This window comes from Oryx dammah, unplaced genomic scaffold (assembly GCF_014754425.2).
Source record: "Oryx dammah isolate SB20612 unplaced genomic scaffold, SCBI_Odam_1.1 HiC_scaffold_22, whole genome shotgun sequence".
Classification (NCBI taxonomy): domain Eukaryota; kingdom Metazoa; phylum Chordata; class Mammalia; order Artiodactyla; family Bovidae; genus Oryx; species Oryx dammah.
Genome location: NW_024070206.1, coordinates 12,885,990 through 12,904,795, shown reverse-complemented (window position 1 = coordinate 12,904,795; position 18,806 = coordinate 12,885,990). Strand labels below are relative to the sequence as shown.

General features: G+C 40.0%; 1 protein-coding gene across 3 annotated transcripts in view; it reads right to left on the bottom strand.

Moving 5' to 3' along the window:
* Window positions 1-18,806, bottom strand: part of DYM (dymeclin) — a 388,874-nt gene that overhangs the window by 302,198 nt on the left and 67,870 nt on the right. For all 3 annotated transcript variants that reach the window (XM_040264506.1, XM_040264509.1, XM_040264508.1), the window contains one exon: window positions 13,583-13,655. In XM_040264506.1, coding sequence (XP_040120440.1) covers window positions 13,583-13,655 — 73 coding nt within the window. The remainder of the gene's footprint in view (window positions 1-13,582; window positions 13,656-18,806) is intronic.

Genomic DNA, 18,806 nt, shown 5'->3' with positions numbered 1-18,806 from the left:
CAGAGGCCAATGCGTCTTGAAGGGAGTTTGCAAACAGAGTGTAAGAGATGAGGCCAAAAAGGTACGAAGAAACTTGGAAGGCCTAAGAGCTGTAACAGACTGATAAATTCCATTTCTTAAAAATAGTTTCTAAAAATTTATCACGGCAAAAACACACAGGCTAACAGCAAAAAGAGTCCAAAGGCACATATAGAAAAAACACAATGTCACAAAGGACTAACCCTTCTAATGTAAAACGGGTCCTAGAAATAGATACAATAAAGGCGCCAATATAAGAATGAGCAAACGACATTAGCAGAAAGATGTTAGCAATCCTAATGCCCATCAATAGGGGAATGACTAAATATAGACTGATACTGACATACAAGAGAATACAACGCAACTTTAAAAAATGAATGAAAAAGGATGTAGACAAATCAGAACTCACATACAAGGCTAGTGGGAATGTAAAATGATGAGGCCACTAAAGACAGGTTTGGCATTTACTCAAAAAGTCAAACACAGAGTTACCACATGACCTACTAACTTTACTCCTAGATACATACCCAAAAGAACTGAAAACCACGTCCACACAAACTCTTGTACATGAATACTCACAGAAGTATTATTCATAATGGTCAAAAAGTAGAAACAACCAGAATATTTATCAACTGACAAATGGATAAACAAAATGTGGTATATATTCATACAACGGAATAGTTTTCAGCAATAAAAAGAAATGAAGTACCGGGGCATGCTACAACATGGATGAACCACACTGCACTATGAATGAAGACAGATACAGAAAGCCACACACTGTATGATTCCATTTATATGAAATGTCTGCAAAGGGACAATCTATACAGACAAGAAGCAGATTAGTAGTTACTACAGGCAGGAGAGCGAGGGAAATGGGAAATGACTGCTAATAAGTAGAAGGGTTCTTTTGGGGTAATGAAGTTTTGGAATTAGATAGCAGTGACAGGATTACAACTTTTGTGAGTTTACTAAAAACCATGTAAATAGATACTTTGAAAGGGTAAATTCTGGAGTACCTCAAGTATATCTCAGTAAACTTTTTACTTGAAACACAAAAATGAGAAAGCTCTCTAAATGCTTGTATACAGAAACTGCCAAGATAGACTGCTAACTGAAAAAAGAAGAAAATTCAAAACATTGCATAATTTCCTACCTTTTACATGAATACAGGCGGAAATAATCTAAATTCATAATTGAATATACATGCATAAAAAAAATTCAGGAAGGATCATAAGAAACCAAGCATGAACAGTGGTTACTATGGAGACAAACAGGAGGGCTAGAGAGATGGGGAACAAGGACAGGCAGGAGACGGTTCATATGCACTTTTATGAGATCAGTATTTGAACAACATAAAGGTATCACCTGCTTGAAAATGAAATTAATCAAGAACTAACAATAGAGGATTATCATAAATGATAAAATCAATCTTTTACTGATTAAAATCTGATGACACTGAAATAAGAATAAACAAAAACCTAAAACATACTGCTGTCTGCTGAATTAGTCACTGTCCCCAAGTTAGAAAACGGAGGCTCTGCTTCTAAATTCTCTATTGAAGTTACTCTGTTCATTTCAAAAAATAACTCCCCTGGGTCTCAGTTTTCTTATTTGTAAATAAGTACATTAGGCAAGATGATCCCTAAGGTCAATTCTTGCTGTAACTTTCTATAATGCTCAAAAAAGGAATTCAAGGCAACATTATACTCAAAACAACAAAAATTTAAATCTATTAATTGGGCTATCTTAGGTGCCAAATAATCAGGGAAAAGAGCCAAGACAGGCCAATACTTGAAAGAAACCAAAGTTCCACCATGCTGAGTGTGGTGGTTTTTAAAAGATGAAAAATGTTTTAAGCCAACAGATCTTTCTTGTTTTATGTCCTTGTATAATCTTCACAAGATTTTCATTACACAATCGCCAAAACAAAGTCAACTTTAAAAAGCCAAAATGTTCCTTCGGCTGCCATGTTATCCCAAGAACTTTCCACCATCTGGGCTGGAAATGTCCTAGAACAAACTACTGTTGGAGCAAGTTATTAATTTCATGTGAAGAAAAAAAAAAAGACAGGCGCCATGACCTTGTACTGCTCTGCTTGGGCAGAGTGGAACACTTGGATAAAGACAAAAACCTTCATGAAATGGGTGTTAGTGTTGGCTAAGGGCAAAGTCAATGAATGTGCAGGAAAAAAACATCCTCCTCTGACTTACTATTGGATAAGAAATTGACAGTACTGTAAATGGAACATAAGTTTAATAAAAACAACTGACAAGTTCAAAGAATTAATACCAAACATTAGAAATATCAATGTCATGCCAACATGAAGATTTCAGAAGTAAAATATGAGGAAAGACTAAAAAGTGGTATATTTCAGATACTGTCAATAGCAGAGAAGTTTTGAAGTTAAAAAAATTCAAAAACATGGTAATACTCCTCAATTATAAAAGTACTAACAATGGAGCAGAAAGTACCTGGACATTAAGGAGTCAAGAAATTTGTATTCTAGTATCAGAAATGTCACTCAATTACCTTTCAGTCACCTTATCTGTCAACTTCATCATATGTAAAATATTAATGGAGTGGATCGAATATATTAAATACATTCCAAGTGTTTACGGTTTCTCAAAGAACTGATGCTATATATGTAATGATGCATCAAATGGATGAAACAGCCATATTATCTTCTTGAAATAAAGCTCAACCAAGAAGAGTTTTTAGAAACATTCTAAAAAATCAAAAATTAAGATGCACTGATAAGGTGGATACACAATAATAAAGCAAATATACTGAAATTGTTACATGGGTATCCAAAGTGCAATTATCCCCACTTAAAAGTTCCATCACAAACAAGAACAATTAGAGAAGAGCTCTCAAAAATTAGAAATGACTGCTGAACCTTCATCAAAACTTAGAAATGGCTTTTAAATACATGAAGAGATATTCAACCCCACTTGCAATGAGAGAATGCATGTAAGGATCATAATATGATTTCCATTTTTGTCTCTAGACATGGCCTATCTCTTTTTGGTGGGTTCCAGCATTCTCCTGTTGAAAAATCAACAGCCAGTTATGATTTTGGTGCTTTCGCAGGAGGAGATAAGCACACGTCCTTCTACTCTGCCACTTTTAACTTACAAAAAAATCTATACTATACTATATTAGCAAGGCTCTGTTAAATGTTTTTGGTGGAACTTATAAATGATATACTCCCTTTAGGGAACAAGTTTTTACCAAACTGACTATATTTTTATCAAATTTTAAAATGGTCACACTTAATTCCAATTCTAAGACTTATATGAGGGCTATATATGTGCATAGATGTATCAAGTGAATTTATGTACACATACTGCATCCATTGAAGTATTATTCAGATCTAAAAAGACATGAGCTACTAAGCCATGAACACAGAGACAACCTAAATGCACATTACTAAATGAACAAGGCCAATCTAAAAAAGCTTGTACTGTAGGTTCCAACTATATTATTACCCACTCTATTATTATAGTTGTTTAATCACTAGTTCCTCTGTCCATGGGATTTCCCAGCCAAGAATACTGGAGTGGGTTGCCATTTTCTTCTCCAGGGGATCTTCCCAACCCAGGGGTTGAACCAATGTCTCCTGCATTGGCAGGCGGATTCTTTGCCACTGAACCACCTGGAAAGCCCACATAACACTCTAGAGAAGGTGAAAATATGGAAACAGTAAAAGGATCAGTGGAGTGACCAAGGTTTAAGGGGGTGTGAGGGATGAACAGGCAGAACGCCGAGGAATTTTAAGGCAGTTAAAGTATGCTTATGAAACTATAATGATGGATGTTGTAGCTGTTGTTGTTCAGTCGCTAAGTCATGTGTGACTCTGAGATTCCACGGACAAGAGCACACCAGGCACATGTCATTATACACCTGTCGAAACCCACTGAATGTACAATGCAACAAGAATGAACCCTAACACACACCGTGAGTTGGATGATAGTGATACATCAATGTAGGTTCATCGACTATAATACATGTGCCACTGTGGTAAGAAATGTGGACAGCAGAGGAGGCTGTGTGTGGGAAGAGGGATATGGGAATATTCTGTACTTCCTGCTCAGTTTTGCTGTGAATTTAATATTGTTCGGAAAAGTAAAGCCTTTAATTTTAAAAAATGAAATACTGTTATATTATTTAGATAAATATATAAAGGTAACATAAGGGTAAAGGTGTGTGTATAAACCATCAAAATAGCTAATAATGAAAAAGATTATCTCTGGAGAGTAAAGAGATATAAGACAAAATCAGTTCTCAGCATAACCCCTTTGTGCTTCTCAACTGTTTTCCCAAACCCTAGGCACATACACATTATAATCTAAGACAAGTACATCAGCATCAAAGACTAGCTTTAAATATCCAAAGGTAATGTAATCTGGATTATGCCCCCCAGAGAAACAACTCTATACAGAATTAACTTATTGATATATAAGTAGGACAAAAAATTTTAAAGGAAAGAAAAAATCAACTGTTCGTTGGTAGAATTAAAATTCAGTTATTAATGTTAAACCAGCTCATTCATATTTTGCGATACTTGTACTAATAACAGGAAAAGAAATTAACGAAAGCATCCTGTACCAGTCTTGCTTTTATTTTTCTACTTTTATTTATTAATTTACCTTGGCTGCACTGGGTCTCTACTGCAGCCCACAGGCACTCCCTGCAGCGTGCAGGGGCTTCTGCAGCTGTGGTGCGCAGGCAGCTCCTGGGGCAGAGCACAGGCTTAGAGCACTCGAGCTTAGGAGCTGCAGTGAGTGCGCTTCTCTAGTGGTGGCACAGGGGCTTTGCTCCTCCAAGCCATGTGGGATCTTAGTTCCCCAAACATGGATCAAACCCACGTCCCCTGAGTGGAAAGCAGATTCTTAACCACTAGACCACCAAGGAAGTCACCAGTCTTGCTTGTATAAGAGTAAAAATTCTTTGAAGGCAGAAATTCAACATTTTCAGGGCTGAGTTATACACAAGAATGCTACAAACTGACTTCAGGAAAGTCACTTCCTTTCTCTCTACTTCAGTGCCATCATACACAAAATGAAAATGTATAAGATAAGGGCTTTCCAGGTGGCACTAGTAGTAAAGAATCCGCTTGTCTATGCAGGAGACACAGGTTCGACCCTTGGGTCGGAAAGATCCCCTGGAGTAGGCAATGGCAACCCCCTCCAGTATTCTTGCCTGGAAAATTCCATGGACAAAGGAGCCTGGTGGTCTACAGTCCATGCGGCCACAAAGAGTTGGACATGACTGAGTACATACATAAACTTAATTCTTGTTCTAAAAATTCAGTGATTATATACCTCTATAGAATCAATAACTTTCAAGGAAATATTCAAACACAGGCAAAATGTCAGGATTCAGGACTCTGCTCCAGCTGCTGCTAGTCTCTCACACCTAATGCCAGGCTAGAGCCAGTCCTCCAAAGCAGTCAGAGAAGCTCCTTGAAGCAGCCTGACACAACAGAATCTTACTTCAGTTCTCACACAAAGGATTCAGCCTTGTTCTTCTGAATCTTACACATCCTGTTTTCCATGACCACTATACTAGTTAATGACCAAGGGCTATTAGTTTCTATTGAGAAGTTTAAAATAGGAAATTAACTCGGAACAAAACATAGCCAGTGCTTTCCTTAAAGACTTACTGTGTGTAATGTGTGTGTCACTCAATTGTATCCAACTCTATGCAACACGATGGACTCATCAGGCTCCTCTGTCCATGGGACTTCTCCAGGCAAGAATACTGGAGTGAGTTGCCTATCCCTTCTCCAGAGGATCTTCCTGACCCTGGAATTGAACCCGGGTCTCCTGCATTACAGGCAGATTCTTTACCATCTGAGCCACCAGAGAAGCCCCACTATGTGTAAAGCAATACACTCTGGCGGTGGGGGAGGCCTATGTCAGTTTTAGTTGCGGCCCGTGGGATCTTCGTTGTGTCATGCTGGAGCCTTCGTTATTGCACAGACGCTACTCGTGGTGTTCGGGCTCAGCAGCTGTGGTGTGCAGGCTCCAGAGTGCATAGGCTTCAGAAGCTGTATCACGTGGGCCTAGGTACTCCACAGCAGTGTGGAACCTTAGTTCCCTGACCAGGGATTGAACCCGCATCCCCTGGATTGCAAGGTGGATGTTTAACCACTGGACCCCCAGTGGTTATATTCACTTTTATATAATCATAAAGCATTTTAAAATTAACAAAAGCATTTTCAAGTGATTTACTCTGGTCTTCAACACAATCTTAAGCAACAGATCCTTGGCAGTAAGAGCCCTCGACAGACCTCATCCCAGGATGAGAGGCCCCCTCCCAGCTGCTGGTCCCTCTAGGCAGCCAAGGTCATGGTGTATTACACTATCGCCTTGCCAGCTCATCCCTCAATGGCTACGTGAGGTGATCTCCGAACTGATGCACTTCAATCTCCACATCTAAAATATTAAACCAAACTAGATGCCTTCAAGTGTCTTTTCCAAGTGACAGTCTATGATCTATGCACCTCAATTTTAAAATGAGAAAACTGAGGGCTGAAGTAACACTGTTGATGAGTGGCAAAGCTAAGATTCAAACACTGGCTTCTGGATTCAGAATTAACGGTTTTTTTTTTTACTATTATAAAATGTCTCTTACATGTCTCGACAATAGTCAATTATGTGACTATGAACAATATGAGCACATATCTTGTAATATTAACATTTGTGGTACTGGATATATCTCAGTCAGATTTCTTCAGTAAGCCCAGTAAAGACTTCCATGTTAAATTTTTTAAACTAGGATTTCCCCCCCACCCCCCGCAGAAGCACCAGAAATCAAGTTTCAAACTAATAAGCTACTGTGAACTTAATTATGTCTTGGTATTTGAAAATGCTATCACTTTTAATTTAGTGCTTATAATGTCTTGAATACCTAATCCAGCCAGAAATTTATACTAGATATTTACAGCACCTAAAACTTAAATGCTGACTTCTTTTAGCCACCCACTCTGTTGTGGCTGGATTTGAAACAAGTTTGGGTATCAACACGCAGAGCTCCAGAAAGACATTTTCCCAACAGTTAGGCCCTTCACTGCCAACACGGGGTCTCCAGTTCCTTCACTCTCAAAGACTTGCAGACTTCATAAAGGAACTGTTAACAGCTCTTCAGGTTCTTGAACCACCTATTCATCATTTGCACCAAAAGTTTTCAACATTCAAATTTTATAAAGTATGACATCTAAGCCAATACCAACACCTGTGAGTCAAATAAGTATGTATTTTATATCACTTTATTTAACTTCATAAATCCAGCAACGTTAATTTTATAAATAAGATTCTTAACAGTTCCATTCCTCCCCAAATACATCCAAAATGGATATCAGAGAAATTAGCTCTAAAATATATGTATTATGTTCTTATACATTTTTATAAAGAGAACCTTAAACATAATCAACATTTAGTCCTTCTAACATGCAAGTCTTTACTTCATCAAACAACATAGCTTCTCCAGCCCTAGTATCCCACAAACCCTCTGCTATAATCAAATGAATCCACTTGTATTCCCCAAACACATGATATATACCCCAAAGGTCCCTCTCTGCCTCCTTGAAGGTCTGGCCACAGCTCATCACTACAGCTCCAAATGACTGCAGCATGTATCAACTGTTCCTCTCAGTGGGCTTTATATGCATCCATCCATCTCTAAGCTCTTCCAAAGTCATGTCTTTCTTTGCCCAGGGCCTAACACAGTAAATACACATAGCAAAGTATATTCATAATATATATATTTTTGCAGATTAACTTAATGAAAAAGAAATTATTACACTGTGAAGGGATAATCTAAGGACTGCTGCTGCTACTGCTGCTGCTAAGTTGCTTCAGTCGTGTCCGACTCTGCGCGACCCCATAGACAGCAGCCCACCAGGCTCCCTGTCCCTGGGATTCTCCAGGCAAGAACACTGGACTGGGTTGCCATTTCCTTCTCCAATGCATGAAAGTGAAAAGTGAAAGGAAGTTGCTCAGTTGTGTCTGACTCCTAGTGACCCCATGAACTGCAGCCTGCCAGGCTCCTCCATCCATGGGATTTGCCAGGCAAGAGTACTACTGAGATATAATGCTGATTTTCCCTAAACTAAATGGCCCCAGACTAGTCAGTATTTATAGCTAATTATCTGAGCTCCAATACTTTGGCCACCTGATGCAAAGAGCTGACTCATTAGAAAAGACCTTGATACTGGGAAAGATTGAGGGCAGGAGGAGAAGGGGGTGACAGAGGACAAGAAGGTTGGATGGACTCAATGGACATGGGTTTGAGCAAACTCTGGGAGATGTTGAAGGACAGGGAGGCCAGGCACGCTGCATTCTATGGGATCACAAAGAGCTGGACACGACACTAGCAACTGAACAACAACAATCTACCATTTCCTTACATGTTGCGAGATGTGATTTCTCAGTGTTTCAGTTTCTGGCTGCGCCTCCACACTGCGAATGTCTGTAAGACATCTAGTGTTTGTAATACCATGTACCAGCGTCAGACATGGCTGAGTGACAAACACTTTCACTTTTTTCACCAACTGCAAGGGGCTTTGAGCCACTCTGTCTGCAATGGACTATCCCTTAGCACACTATCCTGTTTCCATATAGACCACATGATGAGCAACAAACAAAATATTTAAGCACACTGAATAGGTTATGCCCCCAGGGCCTTACTCATTCAACAACGATTTCGAGTCCTCCACATGCCAGGCTAACCTCAATACTAAGGGGACAGAAGTGAGCAAAACAAAGTACTGGCACAGGAAGAGCCCTTGTTTTCACGTTGCTTTCATTCTAATTTTATTTGAGAAATAAAATAACATGAAATAATAATATGAAAAGTAGTGATAAGCATTAGGACAAAAAAATAAAGCATGATGAAAGGACAGACTATGAAGGGGTGCTATTTTAGGGCAGGCAGAGCAACTGTTTCCAAGAAGCCGAACTTTGAGCAGAAGGAAGGAAGCTTGCAGGAGGACAGGACATGAGCCATGCAGATGTCTGAGGGAAGATATTCAAGGCAGGAGAAGAAAGGTTACAGGCCTTAAAGACAGGAGTGGGTTGGCAAGTTCCAAACTAGGAAGAACACCAGTGTGACTGAAGCAGAACGAGTAACGCGGACAAGGCCAGTAGATGATACCAGGTACCTCCTGCACCTAAGCAGCAGACTAAGTCCCATCACACACACACACTCTCTCTCACACACACACACACTCTCTTTCTCACACACACACACACACACACACACACACACTCACTCTCTCTCTCTCTCTCCCCCCCTCCCTCCCTCTCTCCCCCTCCCTCCCTCCCTCTCTCCCCCTCCCTCCCTCCCTCCTTCTCTCCCTTCCTCCCTCCCTCCCTCCCTCCCTCTCTCTCTCTCTCTCTCTCCCTCCACCCCTCATTGAGTTCACAGGTTAGTAAAGGAGAAGACACACAAATGGATCTCAGAGGAAGGGGCCGGAGCTCACAGCAAGGCCCACTCTGAGCAGACCTCCCAGGACCTGTCCAGACTGGGGCCCAGAGGAAGGAGCAGAGCCTGCTCTCAACAACAGCCTCACTGTAAACAGCTGAGAGTGAGAGCTTTGACAGAAACAGCAGCAAACAGAAAAGGAAAGAAACTCTGTTCGAGCTCTCAAAATAAACTCTATTTCATAATAAGAAAAGCATCCTCAGCAGTGCTCAAAACATCAAGTACTGGGCCCATCCAACATTACTGCTTACGCTGCTAGGGCCCCATCCATCACTGGGTACAGTCATGGGGTCTCCATTCAACCTCCATGGTAAAACGAGAAGACCTCAACCAGTGTCCCAAATTCTAAGTGTAGTGCTTTCAACTCTAGCCTGCCAACCATGTTCCATTTCACTCTCCATTAGCATCTTAAGAGACATACCTTTAGCATATCTTATTCCTCTCCCATTCAACTCCTTGAGATCAAGAAGATACAACAGTTAAAAAGACAAAGTTTTACTTTTGAAAGACACTTTAATTCTAGTGGATCAACCCAATACACGCTGAAAAATGTCAAGTCACAAGACCATGTCTGACTTAATCTTTCTTTTAAATACATTTATAAAAGCTGAGAGGTATGGGGTTAATAAGGAAGGATTCCAGAAGGTGTGCAATTTTAATCTGACACTGAAGATTAACACCTCATAGAATTAATATTTTATCAACAAATCCAAACTGAGAAGCAGAATCCACTTACAACTTAAAAAAAAATTTTCATTGCAGATGAATTCTTAGAAATTCTAGGAGTTTACCACAGTAGATCCTCTTCTCCCAATGATGAAGAATCAGTTAAATTAAATTTACAGATTTCTAAATTCTTGTAATCACTCTAGTTCTTGGTAATCACTTGCATTCAATATTAACAGAATGATTTCAGAGTCTCAAATGTTTAAGCTAGAGAAGTTTTGAATCACCCACAAAGGCCATTAAAATTAGATACCTCTCGCTATTCAGTCACTAAGGCAGCACATTAAACTTCAACGTTTACAGCAAGACAGAAGATAGTCAGGTGTGTCAGAGCACCGCCAGTTTTCACAGGTTAATATTCCTCCTTAAATTATAAGCTGATCCCTAACACTGCACTATGGTTATAGTAGATGAAACATTTGAAGAGGAGTTTGGTTTCACATGGAAACTGTTACCAAGACAAACCTTCTTGTAGGATGGAGTTCCAAGAACATTAAATCATAAGAAATTGTTTCAGCAGCTGGTTAAAGCTGAGTGTACATAATACAAGACATCTGGTTGTCTGTGCATATTCAGTTCATTTAAAAAGTATAAACACATTAAAACACTGAAATGTTTGATATATTACAACACTGTCTACTTGCTCTCCAAGTGTTTAAGTGGCTGGTCTCTACATTGTATTCACGGCTTATTGACTACCCAAGGGTATTTATCATTTTCATCCTCCTTAACTTTACCACAACATTTTATCAACAACAGTAACAAAAACAAGGTACTTATTTAGGATATATATGAAATTGCTGGTATTTGGTAATAACAAATGTAACAGAGGTGGTGCTGTTTTTAAAATTAACATCAGGAACACAAGAAGCCTCACACATACTATAATAAACAAATGGCAGGCAATACACAGGGCTTCCCTGGTGGCTAAATGTAAAGAATCTGCCTGCCAACGCAGGAGATGCGGGTTCCATCCCTGGGTTGGGAAGAGCCCTGGAGAGGGAAATGACAACCCACTCCAGGATTCTTGCCTAGGAAATCCCATGGACAGGGGAGCCTGGCAGGTTACAGTCCATGGAGTCGCTGAACAATCAGACATGACTTAGCAACTAAACAAGGACAACAAGCAATATGTGTGTTCCCTCTCCCACATCTGACCATATGTAACAGAAAGCTAACCACAGTGGCTTAACCAAAATAACTGTTTGCTCATGTTTAACATAAGAAAATCAAAGATAAGCCATCAAGGGCTGGTGTAGTCCTTCGATAACATTACCAATACCCCACACTCCTGGGACAGTCCTTTGTGTGTGGCACCCATCATCCTAGACTCAAGAAGGCCAGAGCACTGCCTCCACATCCGGGTAGGAAGAGAAGGACCAAGGGCGATGAGCTAAAGATACATGCTCTGCAAGCTCTTGACTTCTGCTTACATGTAATGGCCCAAACTGTCATGGAGCCACATTTAGTTCCCAAAGAGCCTGTAAACTAAGCTGGGCACACACTTCTCCCAACAATACTGGAGAAGAAGGTGAGAAAGGATACCAGGCATGTAAAGAACTGTGTCTGTTGTAAGAGTTCCACTATCTGGGACACTTTCTCCATGCCCTTTCCCTGTTGGTGATTCCTCAGCTATCTCAGCCCTACCTTCCAGGCTGCACATGACCAGACCAGGTCACAACAGGGTTTGGTGGTTCTCATTTCTAAGCCTATAATACAATTCTTCCTATGATACAATAAGCCTATAATACAAGGGTTTCTCTTGTGGCTCAGCTAGTAAAGAATCCACCTGCAATGTGGGAGACCTGGGTTCAATCCCTTGGGTGGGAAGATCCCCTGGAGAAGGGAAAGGTTACCCACTCCAGTATTCTGGCCTGGAGAATTCCATGGACTGTATAGTCCATGGGGTCGCAAAGAGTTGGACATGACTGAGCAACCGTCACAATACAATTCTGGATGCTGCACTCATGCACAACAGAGTCCTGTTTTCTCACAAATATTCATCTTTCCTTTGGGGCCACAGACAAGGGGCTTATTTCCAACAATATCTCTAAACAGACTGAGGTTTTGTGATGATAAATCTTAAAACCTACTTTTTTATTTCAAAAAATAACTCCTCTAAAATGTGCATTCTCGAGAATTCTCCATTTGTCCAGTGGCTAGGATGTTGCACTTCCACTGCAAACAGCATGGGTTAGATCCCTGATCAGGAAACTAAGATCCCACCTGCCATGTGGTGTGGCCAAAAATAAACAAAATTTTTTAAATAATAAAATATGCATTCTCAATAGTGGGTGTAAGAGATCACCCTCCAGTGGGTGAAAATTGGTTTGTTCAGGGGAGAAAAACTTCACAGATATTATAATGATGTAGGGCCCTCCAAAAAGTCATAAAGCATATAAACATATTCAGTGTATTTGTAGTATTCAAATTTCATTAGGACTCTGGAGAGGCAATTAAGAAAAAAAATTCTAAAAAAGCTCCTCTGAGAGACAAATAAGGTTGAGAATAACTGTTTTAAAAGTAACAAACATTTTGAATTATACAGGAACTGCATTCAGCTGTAGTAACAGAAATCTAGTTATAACAGTGTAAACAAGGTCTATTTTTCTTACATGAGAACTCCAGGGGTGGGGGCAGGAGCGGGGTAGTGGTTGATCTTTGTAGTGGTAGTGGTAGAACTTTGGTTCAGCAGCTCAATGCTGTCAAAGTAGACTTTGCTGTAAGTTTCCTAGCTCATGGTGCCAAGCTGTCCAACACAACTCTAAGGAGACCCTGCCCACACTCTGGTGAATAGGACAGTGGGCTCTCACAGATGAAAATATAAATGTGTCTCTTAGGTGAGTCAGGACCCCATAAAGAGCTGTGCCTGTAAGTTTCACTGGAGGACTTCCCCCTACATCTCACTGACCACATCCAGCTTCTAGAGAAGCTAGAAATAGAAATCCAACCTCTCCAAAAGAGACCAGATATAAAATCCAGAAGCAAGGAAGAAGGGAAGAATAATAGATGGACAAGGAGCAATATCTACCATGTATGTATCAGATTCAAACTGCTTTTCTCTCAAACCCTGGTTTACACAGATTAATTCTGTGCTTATCATATGCTTCACGTTGCTAAAGAGTTTATTTTCCCCTCAACAACATAAAATTCTTGTGTTGATGATGGGTCATCAAAGTCTAACTGTTATCACACAAGATAGCAAGAAGCCCATGGATGTACACGGAGGCATACATAAAAGCAATACATCAGAGTACTACGCCACAACCCACAGGCTCTTCAACACGATCAATTGGCATCTTCAATACATTAAGAAGAGAAAAGTAATCCTGGCTTAGCCAGAACTTACAAGAGTGGAATATCAGTGATTAACTGCATCAAACAGCAGAGCAATTCTTCCAAAAGATCTTCTGAGTCAGAACCTGGTGAGACACATAAAAAAAATTTTTTTAACAAAGTATAAAGTAGAATTCAGTTGTTTGGAAGTTCAGTTTTCATTCCTAATGAGAATAATCATTATTATAGAAACTCAGATACTAAGTTGCCCTCTGAATAAAATCTATACGCTGAGCAAGTTAACATCTACTCTAACCTTCAGCTAGTAGAGGAATTTTGAACACCAGCTATTAATTATATTGCTTTTAATGTCTGAAGGCAACTATGACTTCCATAGACCAGCGGTTTTCAAATTTCTTATACTGTATTATGTCTTTTCAAATAAAAGTTATACTGAAGTCAAAATATATAAAATAGATAAAAACTCAAGCTGCTTCAGCTGTTTCGTTTAAATCAGAAATAGACTATCTGCACTTCTTCCCCCAATGAAAATCTGACCCTACCCTTGATCTCCTTGCAGACCCAGAAGTGCCTTCTCTGAACTCATGGAGCCCCAATGATTATAGACTGGAACTCACTGAGGGTCTAAACACCTCTTTACAAAGACCAAAGTCAAAATGGCTTTCCCAAGTCACAAAGTAAGCAGCAAAGGTTGGTTGCAAACTACTGTTGCAACAGAAATGCTCCTATGTCCCAAACTTCTCAAACCTAAGTGACTTTCTAACTTACAAAGTCAATCAGGATCACATGTGGCTCTCAGCTTCGGACATTACTGACACCTGTATCTATGAAATTCTTTCTTCCCTCAGTTTCTATGACTTCTTTCTAACCCACTACTTTTTCAATTCACTCCCAGGATCCACTTCCTCAGAATACCCTTCAACACTGGCACACACCCAACTCTCTTGCTCACCCTAAATAAAAACAATCATCTACACAGCATCTATGCCCTGTGCATCCGTCTGTTACTGTAAATGCCCAGAGCTTCTGACTACAGGGAAAGCAGGCCCCTGCAGGCCGCTATTGGACTTTGGGGCTTCCCAGGTGGCACTAGTGGTAAAGAACCTGCCTGTCAGTGCAGGCAGATGCCAGAGACAAGGGTTCAATCCCCGGGTCAGGAAGATCCCTTGGAGGAGGGCATGGCAACCCACTCCAGTATTCCTGGAGAATCCCATGGACAAAGAAACTTGGCTGGTGGGCTACAGTCCAAAGGGTTGCAAAGAGACTGAAGCAACCTTGCAAGCACACATACATGCACTGGACTTTGACCCTCTTACGGGAAAAAGACAGACAGACAAAGAGTGTGGCACATAACGTACACCCAATACATGTTCAATGAACTGAATACAGGTGTCCAAGTCCAAATTTAGCAATTGCTTCTAAAACATCAAAGTACTTGGCATTTCAAAGGGAAGTTTAGCAATTCTTTTTTCTAGACCATAATATCACTTGGTATTCAGTTTGAAGAAATTCCTTTTTGCCTTGCCATAAACAGAAGTAAGTGGCACAGCAGCCCTCTGAGAGGTCAGTGCAAAGCTTGAAGAGAATATTAAATCATACTGAAGACATCAATCAATGCTAAAAAGAATACACAGCAAGACTCAAGTTCAATAACCACGTTAAGTCTCACTCTAGAAGCGGTAGGTCACTACCACTTAGCTCAACAAGTGGAGGAAAGTCAGAAGAGCCAACTCAACCTTTCTCCTCCAGAGCTGTCCAACATGACCCATGCGAGTTAATAACCTATTCCAACAAGTGGTTTGTTGGCAAGTATTAATAATATATACTCAGTATGTATTTGCTGAACTGTCATGTCATTCCATGCCTTACCCTAGAGAATGTGGTGATCCAGACCCAGTAACTTTCAGAATCACTCACTGATTTCCTAAAGAACATTTTAGACCAAATAAGTTGGCCAGTTTACTAACATACCCCTGGTTTAGCCAAGCAGCCTGCACAAATTTTTTAATTACAGAGGTGAGGGAACACATATTCAGGACCCACAGATGGCAACTAACTGGATTTTTTTTTTTTCCTCCACGGGTATAAACACATCTAAATTCCAAATCTTAAAATGGTGACAAAGACCTCTCTTTGGATCCATGTGCCATCCAAATCATGACTTCAGTCAAGTTTACAGCTGGTTAACTATGGAGTACATTCACAGCTTCGTTATCAATGTAATCCTAATGAAAATAATGTTGATAAATCCATCTCATACAAGTAAAACAGCATTTCAAGGCCAAAGTTCTAACAAAACTAAAGATAAGAATAAGCAAATTCCAAGTGAAATCTCTGACAATTTCCATTTACTAAAACAAAAACATTCTTGCATAATACTATTTCTTATTTCTAGGGTTACTCTGGAAGCAAATAACTGCAAGGCAAGTGAAGAATGATAAGATTTGACTGCATATCAGGCTTTACATTAAACAAGTCACTCATACTGCCTTAGTTTCCATGCATCATTCATCACTCAGCTTCCATATGAGGCCAAACATCTTCCTTAGTTTCAATTAAAAACAAGTAAATATAAAATTCACCTGCCAAAAATTACAATAACACATTCATGCATTTCTTACAGTTTGCAGGTCCATGACAAAGTAAATTGATGTTCTTTGAGTAAAGGACTTTGCAGAGATTTGAATGTGTTTACTGTGTTGTGAAGTTTTACAAACCAGAGTTGTGTGTGTGATTTTTTAATCTCCTAAAGAGTTTTAAATTGCCTCTATAGCTCCAGCCAAATATTTTAATACTTTAAATCATAAACATTCCATTCTCTCTAGCCCACATTAATCTTAACAATCACTCTTAAGGAGTAGGTATCATCATCATTTCACAGATCAAGGCTCAGAGAGGCTATTTACCTACAGCAAGTGGCAGAGTTCAGATTTAACCTAAATTCAGACTTCCAAAGGGAGGGTGGGGGTGGAATTTACAAATTACTTTTAAAGACCCGTTTCTATACAAAGCTAGAAAAAAAAATCCAGTCAACCAATCCAAGTGTCACTGAAGACCCTACAAATCCCTGGTGAGTATTCTGACCCACGTTAAGCAAGAGACTGGAAATACCACAGATCATTTTACACATCAAGGTGATATCCTACACAGCCATCAATACATACTCAAGTCCTTGACTTAAATATCTCAAACAATGAATAAATACAATCTTTTATTAAGAATATTTTGCTGAACAAGGTCACTGAAACCTCACCCCATCCTTGAGGTTCTCCCACTTTAAAGCCTGAACGCCACTTCAGTAGTCCCTAGGAGTATCAGCAGAGGGAGGCACAAACACGAGAAAGCGAAGATAGAGAAAGACAAGATTTCTGGTCACTCACAGCTCTAATGGGCTTCCTTTGTGGCTCAGCTGGTAAAGAACCCTCCTGCAATGTGGGAGACCTGGGTTTGATCCCCGGGTTGGGAAGATCCCCTGAAGAAGGGAATGGCTACTCACTCCAGTATTCTGGTCAGGAAAATCTCATGGGGTAGCAAAGAGTTGGACATGACTGAGACACTGTCACTTCACTTCACAGCTCTAATAATCTACATCTGAAACTAAGCTGTGGTTGCTCCCTGTTAGTGCTTTCTGTTTGGCACCCATTCAGTATCGTGGAGAAGACTCAACTGTCTCATTTTGACCTTAGGGAGAGAACCAGAGATAACAAAACACTGTCGTGATAAAATGCCTCCCATCAGAGTCAGAGGGATGGCAGGTGTGGAAGAAAAGGAGAAAAGAAAAATTTTGACAGCTCTTACTCAAGGAAGGGGAAAAAATAGCACTGACAGAAAACTAAGCAGCAGCCATAAAAAAGAAACATACAGGTCACTTAAATCAGGTTACGCGTCGTTACTGAAAGGACTATTAAAAGACAGAGAGCAAATGGCTGCTGTTTTCTTTACATTCAGAGAGTCAAACTAGGGCTTCCCTGGTGACTCAGGGGTAAAGAATCTGCCTGCCAACGCAGGAGACACGGGCTCAATCCCCAATCCAGGAAGATCCCACGTGCTACGGGGCAACTAATAAGCCTGTACACCACAGCCACTAAGCCTGTGCTCTGGAGTCCGTGAGCCACAACTGCTGAGTCCACGTACCACACGAGTGAAGCCATGTGCCCTAGAGCCCACAACAAGGGAAGCCACTGCAGTGAGAAGCCTCTGCACCGAGACTACAGAGTAGGCCCCACTCTGCAACTAGAGAAAAGCCCACACAGCCAGGAAGACTTGGCACAGCCAAAAATAAATTAATTTAAAACAGTTAAACTGTCAGTTTCTCAATGGTGCCCAACACTGTGCTAACACAGGTACTTAAAACTTCAGAATTAACAGGGCCACACTCAAAGAGGGCTTGAAAGTTCAGAGTAAAAGACTCTTAAAATGAAGACACATGGAGAAGGAAATGGCAACCCACTCCAGTGTTCTTGCCTGGAGAATCCCAGGGACGGGGGAGCCTGGTGGGCTGCCGTCTATGGGGTCGCACGGAGTCGGACACGACTGAAGCAACTTAGCAGCAGCAGCAGCAGCTAGATTATACTTACTACAAACTCATACTCAGAAAAATCATGCTTTTTCTGAGGGTCTAGGTTACTGTCTATTTTAGTTGTAAAGCGAATACTTGCATTATCCTAAAGTATTAAAAATCATACTTAAGCTTCTAATTAGCAAAATCAAACATGCCTCCATAAATCAATTAAAGAAAAGCAAATGGATTCACTCTTCTCTAAAAATAAAACTGGTCTACATTTCCATGCATTACAATATTTATAAACCCGTGTCCTACCCATTCCAATAAAATCAGCAATAATTCTGGTTGAGTGCTATTACTGTGGTCAAACAGAAATGCTTCTGTTTACCCTCAAGGATAATACAGTCCATGAGATTTCATCATAAAATGTGCTGTTAGTAAAATTTTATTCATTCTATTCCACTGATTACATAAAAGAAGGGGAGAGAACAAAATATCATGAATCACACTCTCACCTATTATATGACCAAAAACAAGTCAAGAATTCCTAGAAATACTATTTTTCTGCAAAGTCAGATTATAATTCTTATAAGCTGAATATTTTAAAAGAATAAATCTATGCTAAATCTACACTTTCTTTTTTCTCTGAGTCACATTTTTCAACTATTGTGGGGGTTTTTTTGTATTATTTATCCATAACTAATGAGATTAAACTATGAAGTTTTATATTAAGACAAAAATAAAATACATGTCACTCAACACAACTGTGTGC